Source organism: Cervus elaphus, chromosome 15, assembly GCF_910594005.1.
Source record: "Cervus elaphus chromosome 15, mCerEla1.1, whole genome shotgun sequence".
NCBI classification, from domain to species: domain Eukaryota; kingdom Metazoa; phylum Chordata; class Mammalia; order Artiodactyla; family Cervidae; genus Cervus; species Cervus elaphus.
In genome coordinates this window covers 32,420,970-32,436,316 of record NC_057829.1, presented here as the reverse complement: position 1 = coordinate 32,436,316, position 15,347 = coordinate 32,420,970, and the positions used below count along the sequence as shown (strand labels likewise).

The window sequence follows — 15,347 nt, the reverse complement described above, 5'->3', positions numbered from 1 at the left end:
ATAGGAAGACAAACAGATAATTCAAGTTGACAGGCCATGTTGGACTGATTAGGCATTCTGCTTTGATTAGCATTTAACTTTGGGGGAAGAAAAAAAAATGAGATTGCCCTAATACTTTGGAAAAATGACCCCTTTACTACTTCTGAAATTCAGTACCAAGGGGCAGATACTGAAAACGAGTGTTATTAGATGCTGTATCATGTAATGTAAAGTGCCAGATATTCCTTTCCAATGAGAGGGGTCTTTATGGGTGTGGATGTGGGCACTTCTTTCTTTGCATCTGCTTTGGATTCTTGTAAGCCACGTCTTCAGTCCTTTTCAGACTTGGAGCTCTATTTAGAGAGACTTGGATGCATATTAAATCTATTTCCTGATAATACTAATGGAATGAAAGCTTGTCTCCCCCCTACCCCAACACAATTTTTCTGCTGTCTCTCTTCCCTTCCACACACTTATCAAAGTGTTCCAGCTATTGTTCTGAAAACAAGAATAGAAATGTAGGTGGGAGATGAACTGTGTACCTTAAAAAATAAAAAGTCATATTCAGACTTTGACTTTCACCCTCATATATTCTTTCTTCCATTAAAGAAAAAGAATTCTGAATATAATGTTTCTAATTATAACCCCTGAAGATCCTTCCTGCTTAACCTCGCATTTGATTGGGTGAATCCTTGTTGGGTAGATTCTAAATCTAAAGGACAAACACAACCCTCCGAGACTAAGTTGCACTGTGTTTTCTCTTTCAGCTATGTCATTCATTCGATAGCAGTCTTCCCAGAGTTGTGCAAAGTGGTTCCTAGTAGATTTGGGGTTTCATCCCACTCATGCTGCCATCACACACTAAAAATAAACCAGGAAACCTTCGAACTGGCCAAGTCCAGTGTCTCTTTTTTATTATAAAAGAACTTCAGAAGCTGATGCAGCTTTCTAAAATTTCCATGAAATTCATGGAAACTTGATTCTGTGCCTCTCAGGGTTTGCACCTCCACATCTGGTACTGGTATTGCATAACCCCCCAAACCGTAGGGGCTTCTTCAAATGTGAGTACCAGTTGTCAGTAGAAGCAGACTTATCTCATGTCCCATACTTTCTCAGTAAGGACACATGTTCAGAGATAGAATATGCCCATCTTGTGAAAGGTTTTATGGCCCTAGTCACTGACCTCAAAGGCAAATGCTAGCTAGTATATAGAACAGATTTAGGAAAGCTCCCATCCCAATATATTTGCTCAACTAATAATTATTTGAACCCTGTTGTGTTCCAGGCACTGTGCTAGGTGCTGTGGGCTAAAGGATGATATAGAAGATATGATTCTTGCTCCCCTGCAGCTTACCTGAGACTTTGATCAATCAGAACCACCCAAGAGCTAGTGGCAGCTATGTAGAAGCTGGATTACAGAGGAGCCTTGTCTCCGTGAAATGCTCTTTCGGCAGGAATTTTGTTCAGTAAAATCATGAAGATATAAGGCAATCCTGAAGACTGAAAGCCTTTTAGAGGGAATGCTCCTAAAAGCATTCTAATGACGAACCCTGTAAAAGGGGTGCAGAGATTCAGGAGGTAGAGGGGCTGCTAATGCCACGTTGAGTTCTGGGCCTTTCCATATCTAGCGAACATCCCTCTCTGGTGTCTTATGCTTTATCAAGCTCTGGAACCTGTGGACTTCTCCCAGTAGCTGTGTGTGTGTCAGACAGATGATGGAGGCTCAGGGTGTTGGGTCTACTTACAGTGGATGGCTAGCAACACACAGCCAGCTGGGGCAACACCTTTGGATGTGGCTGAGGAATGAGGCCACCCCCAAGGCTGTGTCAGGATATGTCAACCTGATTGTTGTTACGGGAGGGCCATATCCCAACAGCTTCTGTTCTAGGGCCATGAGGCATGCAGGGGTGTTTGGGAAGGCAGTGGGGTCAGTTTGCACATCAAAGCTAGCATACCTCCCCTCTACCAGGCAGAATTAAGAACCGCTTCTTCGCTTGGACTCCTTCTCCCTCTGTTCTGTCTTCATCCCCAGAGGGTGTAGCTGATCTTTTCTTTGATCTTCTCTTCTGTCAGTGCCTTGTGTTCGGAAGCAGCATTATCCAGTGGGAACAGGCAGATCTGATTTGATTGGAATAGAGGGAGATGATGTTCAAGTGCCTGGATTTCTCTGTTAGAGCAAAGAACCACCTAAAATTGGAATAATCAGGTCAAAGGAGGAATGGCTTACTTAAAGATGACCAAAGGCCACCAAACCCTGCAGTAATGGATGAATAAAAGGCAGAAGGGAGAGGGTGTTGTAGAGAGACACAAGGAAGAACCAGTGTCAATTATGAGATTTGGGCAATTATAGAATTGCTTGCTTAAGAAGCTGTGTAAGTCCTCTTCCATGAAGGAAGGAGGAAAGAGGTAAAATGAAAATGGTAGTACTAATACCTGCATGCTGGGTTACTGTGAGAATTCAGTGAGAAACTAAAGTTAAGATAAACACATCTATAATTAAAGGTCTTTGGTTATAGGCAATTGAAATTGTTTCTTGGTGACTTCAGCAGAAAAGGCTTTTTTTTTTTCTTTTGGAAGGTGAAAGTATCTTACAGCATTCAGCCAAAAGCTGAAGATGCCAGAAGGGACAGAGGTGAGGCTGAGAAGCAGTGCTGGGATCAGCAAAGCAGAAACTCAGAGAAAGTCCTCACAAGGTTTCACCTTAAGGATCAATCAGTTCCCACCATGAACTTAGTGTCACTTCATTTAAGATTGAAAAGCACTGCTTGTCCTAGTTTGGGCAGGAACCAGGGTTGAAGGTCCCAAGACTGTATTTGACTGGGGAGGAGTGGTTCCCCAAAATTAAAATGAGGTGTTGTTTTCTAGATTGGACAGAGCCTATGCTCCAGATGAGGGGCGGCTTCTTAATTATGTGGGCAGGCGGCAGAAGCAGGCTTATCTACATCTCCCCTCCTCACCCCTATGTCCCTCCTTCCTTTCCCCAGTCCAAGGTTTAGGTTTATGCTTAATTTTATCATGAATGCCATTCTAGACAACCAGAGAACTGGAACCTCACCTTCCTCATGCCTGGTAGCTTCCCTGGTAGCTCAGATGGTAAAGCGTCTATCTGCAGTGCAGGAGACCCAGGTTCAACCCCTGGGTTGGGAAGATCCCCTGGAGAAGAAATAACAACCCACTCCAGTACTCTTGCCTGGAAAATCCCGTGGACGGTAGAGCCTGGTAGGCTACAGTCCATGGGGTCGCAAAGAGTCAGACACGACTGAGCGACTTCACTTTCACTTTCTTTCATGCCTGGTATAATTGTGGAGGTCTAATTGTGATTTGGGATGATGGAGGTACAGATACAGATCCCTCTGGGTGGTTTAGATCCTGACTGTCTGTGTAGGATAAGATGTGCCCTCTTTGTGCAGAAAGTTCTGGTCCGGTCAGGGCACCCCAGTGTTCTCTGTTGGGACTGCCAGTAGTCTGTCCTCTGACCTTGGGGCTCTGTTTTACAGAGGTGCCTTTGGTGCACTGCTGGAATCTATTTGCTCAGCCTTCTGCCCCCATTTAGGGAAAGAGCCAAACAGCCTGTCTCCTCCAGAACAGCTCTATTGACAGCTGGATAAGATGATTACTTTATTCTCTTCCTCACTAGGGGGGAGAAGATATTCCCTTCCTTTGCGATTAGCAAAATGCTAGATGTGGGTCCTGGGTAGACAATTATCTCTGAAACTCCTTGGGTTTTTGTTTTTGTTTTTTTTTTTTTTTGGTTGTTGTTGGCTTGCTTTTGTTTTTTCATCTGTTTTAATAGGCAATGGTTAAAACCATGGGATCCTGAGCTCCATACACACTCAAAACTGTTTTGTTTTCATTTTTGTCTTGCACTGTTTTCTTACAAACTTGAGACACAGTGATAGATCAGAGGTGGCAGAATCAGCCAATGACCTGCAGGCTTGCAGTGAACTAACTGGAAAATGGCTTCTACACTTCCCATGACATAGGTTATCCAAGCCAAGCATACTTCGCCAACCAGTCCACTGATAACAGATAGTTCTTGAGAGCCCAGCAAGTTTTAGGGGTTCTGAGCTGGGTCTCAGGGCAGCCCAGAGTTAGCAGCTGTTTGCTGAAGATGACCACCCCACTGGGAGGCAGTTCCTTTGGGATGGGCTCCCAGGATAAGAGGCAGTGGGAAGGCAGGACTAGGGTTAGCCTTCTTCCTTCAGGTAGTGGGATTATGAGCCTTAAGGGGAAATCTGGGTAACAGTTGCTCTAAAGGACGTGCCCCAAATCAGGGGAAGCACTATCAGGTGAGACACAGTGGAAAGCTCAGAATCTTCCTGAATCTCTCTCTCAGAAGAGACAGTCTTGGAGAGAGAGTCATGTTGACCATGATGGTTTCAATTCAACATAGGAGGGACATGTGAATTTTGGGTACTGACCACTGTGTGATTTGGGTTGTGGGGTCTTTTGTCACCCCTGCCCTGCTCTCTATGTGATAAAATCGTGCTGAATTCCCTTGACAAGTCCTTCTTAAAATTCATTCGCATCAGACGCAACCTCCAGGAGTGGGAGGTGTTGGGGGTGAGAGGGAGGACGAGGCAAGCATGATTAGAAGGCTCAGCAGAGAGACAGAAAAGATTCTAGCATATGTATTTGATATAAATATTATAGTTTTACAGAGACATCTAGATCAATATATGCCACATTTCATCTACCTCTTTGACAAAGTGAGCGCAATGTATTCAGGGAAAGCTGTATAGGATTTTCAATTTACTCTGTATGATTTATTGTGACAGGATAGCTATGGGTTTTTTAAGTTCTTTATACTTGTTCCAGTAAAAATGGATATAGTATCTTTAAAAATAAACAGCCCAGAGCTGTGCATTTTACATTGTCTTCCTAGAGCGAGGCTCAGCTGAAGAGAGATCTGAGACCTCCCTGCCCTTGTGGGAAGTGATGCAGTCAGATTCTCAGTTCTCACTCTTGAGAGCTTTTCTTCCTTTTTTTTTTTTTTTTAAGAGTGGGGGTTTAGTAAACAGGGAACTGAATTGGGAAGCTATGGCAGACGTCTAGACTAGATAGGCTGGTGTGAACAGGGTGGGGGCAGAGAGCTGGAACACTGAGTGGGTGCAGCCCCAACAGTCTGGGTCTCTTCATTTTCTAGTGACTGGGCCCCAGGTCACACAGAATAGGTCACCCTGTCTTCTGATTCCTAGCCCAGGCTCCTTTCAGGTGCACCAGCTGCTTTGGTATTACAGACATCAAACCAAGGGGATAGGTCTGCCCTTCCTCTGGCATTCACCTTGAACTGAGCTCTGGACCTTGGTTTCCACATTGAAATAATGCAGACACCAGACTAAACATTCACCAAGGGCTGTCCTGATGCTAAGATAGATGGAGGTCATGGAAAAGAGCCTATCATTGTCACCAATCTCATTTTCAAAGGCCACTGACTTTAAGAAACATTACCTGAGTCTTTCAAAAGGTGTAGACATTGGTTCTCATTGAGCTACAGTCAACCTCATTCGATCTCCAGATGCCTCATTCACTGGAACCTTTGACTGGGAGACCCCTCTCTGTCCTCATCTTATGCCTTCTGCCATAAGTCAGTTCTCCTTAGTGATACATTCAGAAAGACACCAGTGGAATTGAGTTCTAAAATTGAATTTCCAACTCCACTGGGGCATTCCAGCATACTTGGCCCATCTCCAAGAAGAGAGTAGTGAGATTGAGGATAATGTGTGGGATTTCATTCTGAAAGTGGAGATGCTTATTAATGGGAGGGAAATATTGAATGAGATTGTACCCATGAAATAAGCAATTAGCACTTTTCTGATAGAGCCTGTAATAGTCAAGCATCATTCCTCTGATTAAGTCATATTCCACCCTTGATGCCAAGCCTGCTCCATGACACATTAGTGTTGCCCATCCTAATTCAATCCATCCCCTCTTTCTGGAGCCCTTATCCAAACCAGGCATGCTTTCTTACACTGGATGAGTAACTTCTTCCCACACAGTGCCATCGGCTACTATTTTGGCATTTAAGATGCTTCCTCATGTATCTGAGATAGGTCTTCTAATCCAAGCCGCTAAAATTAGTTTATCCCAAGAAAGAGTTGTTCACAGGACTTGACAGAACTTTAAAAACCAAAGAGGTCATTCCATCAGAAATGGTTTTTGATTTAGGTTTGTTAGCCATCTTCACAAAGCAGGTGGCCAGGCCCTTCATGACATCAATCATTAAGATTGCTGGTAGTCTTGAGAAGTTTGAATCCAGAGCCACAGAGGGGAAGAGCATTAGAGCCCTTCACAGCCAATGTTCCTGAATGTTCTCTATTGTCAGTGAATCTTTTATTAGATTTTTTGTTCTCCTGTGGGATCCTTGGGCTGGGTATAGTATATAATGCTATAAAGGTCGTTTTTCATCACCTTGCAGCCCTTTGGCTTGCCAAATTGCATACCTTCAATTAACAACTCGGTTCTGAGTTTCTGCTGTCATTCAGCCTTTGCTATCTTGAGCTTGCTGGCCTCGCTGACTAGATGCAGCTAGTATCTATTGATACCATGCTGCAATGATGCTTTAAGTGAGGGCCTCTCTCCTGCCCCAGGGAGGACCCTCCAATGTCCCCTCCACTGTATGTCTGAGGGAACCTCTCATTGACCTATCCCTGTCTGTTGTAAAGGAGTGGAAGCTGAAACACCCAAGCCTCTGCTCTCTCTCCACGTCTTCACCTTTGTCTTTGTGAGAATTAGAGTCAGAGACCCGGATCATGTCCTGGGCAAGTGACTTTACTTGCTGTGGGATGTCAGGCATGTGACTTAAGGAAATTGAGGTTCAGAGAGGTTATTTGAAAAGATGCAGAGAGTAAGAATGTGGGGCTGTTTGAGGATCAGATGAGACTCCAGGAGCTACAGACCACTCCATATCTGTTACATCCTGATTTACAGACATCACATGAATCCTACCATTTAATCATGCTTACAATGGCCCAGACTCTTTAGTAGACCCTTCACATGTATTACCTATTTAAATAAATCCTCAAGATAACCTCATGAATCAGGTAATAGCTCCAACCCCTCAGAGACTCTGACTTTATGGTTGTAAAATGCAGAATTGGTACCTTGCCCAAGACTGTTTAGTGTCTGAGCTGAGCTGACACAGGGCTATCAACATATGAATCTCACATGGTAGATTTGTAGGTGTCAAGGAACCCGACAGAGATAATTTTGGGTGAGGAACTGTTTGGCATTCTTCAAAGTGTGCACGGTGAACAGCCATCACTATGCTTCCAAGGAGGGCACACCCTGCTCTCAGTCTTACAATATTTTCAATTATATTTTCAATCACTGAAGATGTGAGACATTCTTGCTTCTTTTCTCCCTAACAATAACAGCCTTCTTCAAACTAGTGCCTCTGGAAATTTCAAGAGTCCTGAAAATATTGCTGGAAAAGAATGTTTCCCCGTTCACCGTCCATCCCCTGTACTCCGCAGGGCCCCTAGCGCTCACTCCCTCAGATGTGAGCTGGTGGGGAGCAGACCTCTTAATGCAGGTGCTGAGTCAGAGAGGCAGCTTCACCCCACCCATCAGTTCTAACTGCATTCAAACATCTTCAATATGTGGGCTCCCTGATAACTTCCACTGTATGGAAAACAAAGTGGAGGGAAATGATTATTGGCACAAAAGGGGGAAGCCGTAAATCTTCAACTCAGATAGAGGACAGATTGGAACAATATGGGTTCTCCAAGGTTGCCATGATAATGTACCTAATAACTCTTCTTGGGCAAAAAGGCAATCTGCTTTCAATCAATCTCGCTTTTTTCCTGAGCAAAAATACCAATTATGTTGAAGGGAGATTTTTTTCTTCCTTTTTTGATAAAGACTGCTCTCCACCTCAGAAATCATGCTGTAGCTTAAAGATATATATACTTTCAATTGTCTAGAATGGTATTGGATAGGCCAGCACCAAATGAGAAAAGTCAATCCTTTTTTTTCCTCCCCTCTCCTGCCAACATTTGTCTGCTTCTTAAGAGAAGTGAAAGCTAATTAAAGGCTTAAGGGATAATATTGATTGCATTGGAATATATTTTATATGTACCCAGCACATTTTCAACTAAGAGAACCCTGACTCTTTCTAAGGCTGAATAAATCAGCTGCCTGAGTCTTTGATTCAAGGGTGAGAGGATGGACTCACCTCCTTCCCCTCCACTTCTCACACATCTGTCCTAGAGATGAATGATCTCACAAGAGGAAGAAGGAATGCTAGCAGATGTTCATTCAGTTCTTTGCATACAAGATAGGGAAGGATGAATGTTCTGGCATTTCCCTGGACTGAGCATTGATTTGAGTCCTGCTCTGAGTGATAACCAGGCTTATGCGGGTAAAGAACTTTGAGCTTTGCAGTGCCTGGTACAGGAGGTTGGATGGATAGTATTAACCTCTCAGCTCCCTCATCTATCGAATATGGATAAGTAGCTTGCCCAGAATCACACACATCCTTGGTGGCAGAGCAGGGAGTCAAACCTGCCATACTATCAGGAAGAGTCCCACTCACCTATCTGTCCTGCAGAGGTGCCCATACATTGAATTCATTCTGGCCTCATTCTCAATCATGGAAGTTTGTAGTCAGAAAGCATTAGAATTGTCCCCCAAACAGGCCTGTTGTCTTTTGGGGAGATGTCAGATTAGGAGGGAGAGGTTGTTTTTTTGGTCAGTTTCTGAACATACTTGGCAAATTCAAAATCAGAAATCTTATTCAGAAAATGCACATTCATTTGCAGCCTCTTTTGTCCATATAAATGCACGTTTGCCACAAGAATCACTTTTTTCAAGATATGACCCGACAAAAATATGTATAATCCAGTTGTTCAATTTACATCATGTTTTCTGACATACTGTGCATTTCAGAAGGGAGTTATTCATATACATTTGGGGACATCAAATTTGGATCAGTGGCCAGGGGACCTCCCTTAACCTAGCAGGTACTGGCTTGAGAGTCAAGTGGTTATATTAAAACATCTCTTCTGAGGAAGCCCATTGACACCCGCCCCCCCCCACCAACAAGGGCCTCCACTTGCCCGACCGCTAAGTGCAGCACCGTAACAATAACAGTCCATAATGGTGATATTATTAACTGCATCGTGCATATTATTGATTTACTCTTTGTTCTGCATCATTATCCTCTCACCAATGAGTTTACTGCATTATTCTCACATACTTAGTCAAGCACCAAATTACACCGAAAGGGCAGGCTCTTGTAATGGCATCTAATGGAACATCGCATAAGCGATCATCACTGCCTCCTCTCAGGAGCCGCCTCCAGCCAATGAGCTCTCTGCCTTACTGGAATGTGCACAGAGCAATTATGGAGTGCAGGGGGCCTGGCCATTCTAAATTTCTCCCACAGAATTACTGTGCTTCATGCTCACCACCTGCCCATGCCTCAAAGCCCAGCCAGGGACTCAGCCTCTGTCACTGTCAGCACGAGGGGCACAGGGACCTGGGCTGAGTGAGCCTTTTGCTACAGTGTCTTTACTAGAAGCTGGCAGATTTCATCTCCGCAGTCAGTCTCGGGGTTAACTTTTGTATTAAAGAGCTTACTCCTGATTGAGCATCATAGATAACAAATGTAAGTGGCCACAGTATAGCTCAGTGTCAAAGTCAGATTGGTTCAGGAGTCCAAAGATATTGGTGGGGTGTGGGGGGGGTGAGGACTGTTCTTCCAGTAGCCCTGGAAGACGGGCTTATCTCAGGGGGAGCCACTATTTCCGGAGACAAGTCCAAAGCACCCCGAAACAAAGGCAAACCATTCCATCCTCATCCCTTCCTAGCTTTTCTCCCCTGTCCAAAGGTAAATTCCTTTGTCTCTTGTGGAAATCTCAGGCATCCTAAGGAAGCAGCTGTCTGGGGATGCACAGCCTGCCTGCGGCACCATCTCAGATTCCATAGGTGTCCCATCCCACATTTAGCCCTGAGTGATGCTCACTTACTGTAAAGTGTTACATGCTCCCATTGTCGGAGGAGTTATGGCAGAAAAATGCAAAATTTCCTTTTTACTGCTTATGGCCAGCAGAGCCCATAACGTGTCAAGCCGCACATTAGCCACCCTGATAAAAGTCCGCTTTCTTACACACAAAATCATCGTTTCAGCAAGATTTGTTATCTCATTACCTGATAAGCTCTATGTCATAAACCAAGACTCATTCGGTAAATCTCCCGGGAGGACGCTTTGTGGGCAGAAAGGGAGAGATATGAATCTGCAAGGGGCTTGATAATGCAGCATTTAAGCGCAAGCATAATGTCACTTATTGTTAAATGCATAAAACCGCTTGGCCAAGCGGTTGGGCTTTTAATAGGATTTTGTGCAGCATCAGGTGAGAAGCCATATGCTTTTCTGTCGAGGAGTCTCTGAGCACCTTCTGGCCCCGCAGCTTTGCCTCACAGCCCTCTGGGGAAGGGAGCTGGGCTTTACCGAGCCTCCTCGGAGGACTTGAATGCTTCCCTGCAGCTGTGCGCTTCCTCTGTCTTGCTGGGGGTGGGTGCCGGGGCATCTCTGTAGTGGCCTCATCTAACTGGCCTTTCCCATCCAGGCACATAGTGGTCTGTGGACACATCACGCTGGAAAGCGTCTCCAACTTCCTTAAGGACTTTCTGCACAAGGACCGGGACGATGTCAACGTGGAGATCGTCTTTCTTCACAAGTAAGAGGCCCCCACGGTTTTCAGACCCTCCACCCAATCAGGCAGCTCAAGGGGGACTCCCTGAGTGTCTGTAGGTGGAGTGATGTGGGGGTGGCACTGGGGGGGAGGGCAGAGTTGACTCAACCACCATCTCTGCTGGGCTTATTGGAGAGAACGTTCTAGAAATGATGGGAAGGAAGCAACCCACTCGTTCAGTGATGAGAGTTGCACCTGCCTCTGTGGAGGTGACTCTGGCAAGTGACAGTAGGTTCATTATTGGTCAAACACATCATTACTGTCCCTGAAGCTGTCTGGATCTATGCATTCCAGGTGTATCCACAGTGTCTGGTGTGGATTCTTTATGAGCGTAGGACTAACATAGTGCCCGAGCAAGACACAGAAGTAACAGGAAGCAGGGTACAAGGCAGTAACAACAGTAACAACAGCCGTCATTCCTAGGAACCTTCAGTGTAGGACACAGTGCTGGTCACCATAGTGTCTCCTTAAATCAGAAGAGGGAGTAAGAATACATGCTCAACTCAGAGGATGATCTTGAGCCCGACTCAACTAAGTACTGAACAAATTAAGTCCCTGGGCCTCAGTTTCTACAACCATAAGATGGGAAGGTCAAAATGGTTTTTACCTACCATCTTGGGCTATTATCAGAATGAAAAGCAAATTCATCCCAATTATACAGAGCAGTGGGCTTCCCAGGTGGCACTAGTGGTAAAGAACCCATCTGCCAATGCAGGAGTTGTAAGAGATGCAGGTTCAGTCCCTGGGTTGGGAAGATCCCTTGGAGATGGGCATGGCAACCCACTCCAGTATGCTTGCCTGGAGAATCCCATGGACAGAAGTGCCTGGAGGGCTATGGTCCATAGGGTTGCAAAGAGTTGGGACACAACTAAAGTGGCTTAGCATGCACACATATGAAGAGAATCAGACACACAGTAAGTGCCCAATAAATGTTAGCTGTTATCATGTGATAGAAAATATATTAGGCTATACAATGGACTTAGGAGGTAGGACTTAATCAAGTTTGTTTTATAGGTAAGGAAACCAAGATATCTCCCTTCCACTCAGTGCTGTTGAGATCTTTTGCACGGTCCTCTTTTAGGTAAAAGGTAGCCCACGGATGGAGATGGAGAATGCAGGCATGCTCACGTGGGTGGTGCTGTCTTCCTCTTTTAGGGAGATGGGGTCATCATGGGGCAAGTCTTAGCCCCACATTGCCAAGGGACAAAGCTCACATGCTGATGTTGGCTTCACTTGGTATTGACCACCCAGGACTCAGTCCTGCTCTGAGATCTCACTGAGGTTGACTTCCCTACAGTTATCCTATACATCTCCTTCCTTTGACATTTGTGAATATGGAACTGGCAACCATGTTTGAGCACCAGCATTTTTCTTCTTGGCACTGACTTCTCCAAGTTCTGAAAGGACTGGGCAGACCGTGGCCACAAGAACTCAACCCATAGATCCAATTAACTGCTCAGCCACTGGTGACCAGCTATGGGGCCCATCCTCTGCTGAGCATGTGGAAGGTTGAAGACAGGTCATCCTTCTTGGACATTTCAAGAGGAGCACATGTGCAGCAATTAGAGCACAACATAGTTCTATTAATGTACTGATATAAGTCTAATCAAGTGGCAGAATCACATGGGACATCTAGATTGGGGAGAGACCACCACTCCTTGTATTACCAGGGCAGGCAGACTTCCTGAAGGAGGCCCTTGTGTAACGGATCTGGAAGACCAGTTGGACTTACACAGGCAGCTGTGTTTCTCTCACCCACTGCTTTAGTCCAAATCAACAAGTTGGCTGCTAATACTTCAATTGCTAGGATTTACCTTTGTGTCCCCAGCATCTATCATTGTCAGCCCTGCCGTCCATGGCCGAGTTAATTAACCTCTCCGAGCTTTGGGTTAATAACATACCTTCCTCTAGAGTTGTTCTGAGGTTTAAATGAGTTAATATTTGTCAAGTGCTTAGAATGGTGGCTGTTGCATAGCAAATGCTCAAAAACGTTAGGCAAGGGTTGATTAACTCAGTCCTTGGCACCTAGTAGGTTCTAACTAAATGTGATCTCCCAGTGCCTAGTGAAGTACCTAACAGAAGCTAGGTGTTTCTCATCTCTGCAGAATTAATAAATGAATGGATAGGTTAACCAATGTTTTAATCCTTGCCCTGCAATGGGAAAGATTGAAGGGTATGGCTCAAGGCTAAGAATGATAAATAGTGTACACATGCTGAATCAAGAACAATACTGGGAGTGGATTACCTCCATATATGTCTACTCAGAGGGGATTTTTTTTTGATCCAGTTCCTGAGGTTGGGAAGTCCATGAGGTGGAAAAGTAGGGACAAGGCTTTTGGTAAAAAGAAAAGCAGGAAGCTCTGTCAGGAAGACCTTTGGCCGATCCCTGATGTCACAGTCTCTGTTCTTCATTCATAAAATAGTGATTCCTGCTGGGCCAGTGGTTAAGAATCCCCCTTGCAATACAGGGGACGTGGGTTCGATCCTTGGTCAGGGAACTCTGATCCAACAAGCCGTGGAGCAGATAAGCCCACACTCCTTAACTACTGAGTCTGTGCGCCACAACCAGAGAGTCCATGCACCGCAAAGAAGTATCCTGCGTGAAGCAAGGTAGATCCTGCCATGCCGCAACTAAGACCTGGCACAGACAAATCAATCAGTACATAAAGTAAAGCAGTGAGACAAAACTTTTAAAAATAGGGATTCCATTTGTGTTGACGTTGAAGACGTTTTGCCACATAGGCCTCAGACGCTATAAAGGTTATGAAACTCTTCATTTTAACTTGGTACTGGTTTTGATTTTCAGTTGGGCTGGGGTTTTACTTCTCTTCAGTGTGAGCCTCTTATTTATGGGAAGAAAGAGGGTGTTCTGAAGGTGGAAGCCTTTTCTCTCTCTCTGGAAATTCAGGGAGGCCATGGAGGCTGAATACCTGAATCTGTTATATTAACAGCTGTTTCTTCTCTCCCCGCACAGTATCTCCCCTAACCTGGAGCTGGAAGCCCTGTTCAAACGACATTTTACTCAGGTGGAGTTTTATCAGGGTTCAGTCCTCAATCCACATGACCTTGCGAGAGTCAAGGTAAGAAGGAAGAAGTGACTTCTGCTTTTATTCCGTCTAGGGGGTGTGTGACTCTGGGGTGACAGGACATGCCTCCTGACATGGCCAGGAGTCTCCTCCAAAGCCCTTAGAAAATAAATCAGATGCTACCAACCTTGACACCACCCTTGCACTGGCCCCAGGACTGTGTTCTGCTGGCACTTGGCAGAGCAGCTATGAGCATCCCATACGTGGACTGCTTGTACATAACGTGCTAGACATCACCGGGCCCCTCAGTATCAGCACTGCTAAAGGAAGCAGACCAGTTGTATGGACTCAGTGGTGTCATACGTGACACAGCCATCAAGTCATCCCCATTTTGAATACTTAAATTGGGCTCAGCATAGCTCTGAAATCTGTTATTTGTATCAGGAAGGAACATTAAGGATAGAGTATAAAATAGTTTATCCTAGCCAGCAAACATTTTAAGCTTCCCTTTTTTCCTCACCGAAGACTTACAGGTGCAAAACTGGGCCTGCAGACATCTGGCAGCAACTGGTAATGGGCTAGTCTTTCTGTCTAGAACCGACTGAGTTAGAATCTTCTTATAAACACACCTAAGACTTATAAGGGAAAGGAATACAGCAAAACGGCATCCACTACTTTACTCATTTTATATGGATTTTGTAAGCATGTTCAGTATTTGCATGCCAGTGGGGATAGATTAATATTCTGAATCCATTGACATCTCAGTGCTTACTGTGGTCACTGCATAATTCAGTAAATAATGTAATTGGCAAGCATGAATAAGCCGAAAGAATTTGGGCAAATTCTTTGCTTTATTAAAGAGAGAAAACTGGAGACAACTTGTGACATACCGCAGAGGAAACCATGCCCTCCCACCAAATGCAGAAATAGTCTGTCGTAAGCACAACGTCCCAAGTAGGACAGACCAGAGCCAGCATGGGAATACTTATGCTTACAGAGTCTAGTTAATATTATCCAGACATGATCCAAGTTATGTCTAATGTGAAATCTTATGAGAACTTGGGGAAAACAATTATTGTCCATGGACCTGATTTAGTTGCAAGCAATTCTTAGCACTTGTGATCCCCTCAAAGGAATAAGTATCTGTTGGCACATATTTAGATAATTCTTTAGGTTGTCTTTCAAGGTCATCTGTAACATCATTTCACACTCAGATTTGTTGTCTTTTGAATATCTGAATGCTAACTGAATACTAAACAGTACTGAGCCGTTATCTGAGTTAGGGCTCTCATTTCCTCTTATTCCACATTTAAGATGTGAAAAAAGGTTAGATGAAGGACTTGAGTCTAAATTTCTGAATCCTCAATGACTCAGTTAACTTGGTAGCCTAAGAGAAGGGGTTTCACCCACCTAACACCACTTCCCGATTGGAAAACTTAGGATGATGGTGCAAATGGTGGGGAAAGGAGGTGGAGAGGGACTGAAAGCCTTAATTAATTGTTATCTCAAGACAGAAAGCTTCTGTGTAAGAGGCTATGCAAAATGAAAAGTGTAATTACCAAGGTACACATTGTCCCTTCCAGCAGCAACAAGATGAAATGTTTATACCATAACAAGAACTTGCAACCTACACTTTTGACAAAAA

At 44.6% G+C, this 15,347-nt stretch overlaps 1 protein-coding gene and 1 long non-coding RNA gene across 11 annotated transcripts in view; one reads left to right on the top strand and one right to left on the bottom strand.

The window, feature by feature from the left end:
- KCNMA1 (potassium calcium-activated channel subfamily M alpha 1) overlaps positions 1-15,347 on the top strand; it is a 748,888-nt gene that overhangs the window by 514,900 nt on the left and 218,641 nt on the right. For all 10 annotated transcript variants that reach the window (XM_043924801.1, XM_043924802.1, XM_043924799.1 and 7 more), the window contains 2 exons: positions 10,551-10,661; positions 13,651-13,756. In XM_043924801.1, the coding sequence (XP_043780736.1) occupies positions 10,551-10,661; positions 13,651-13,756 (217 nt within the window). The remainder of the gene's footprint in view (positions 1-10,550; positions 10,662-13,650; positions 13,757-15,347) is intronic.
- Positions 1-15,347, bottom strand: part of LOC122708585 — a 30,016-nt gene that overhangs the window by 4,982 nt on the left and 9,687 nt on the right. Inside the window, exon 2 of the long non-coding RNA XR_006345223.1 lies at positions 1,935-2,097. This is a non-coding gene — a long non-coding RNA (uncharacterized LOC122708585). The remainder of the gene's footprint in view (positions 1-1,934; positions 2,098-15,347) is intronic.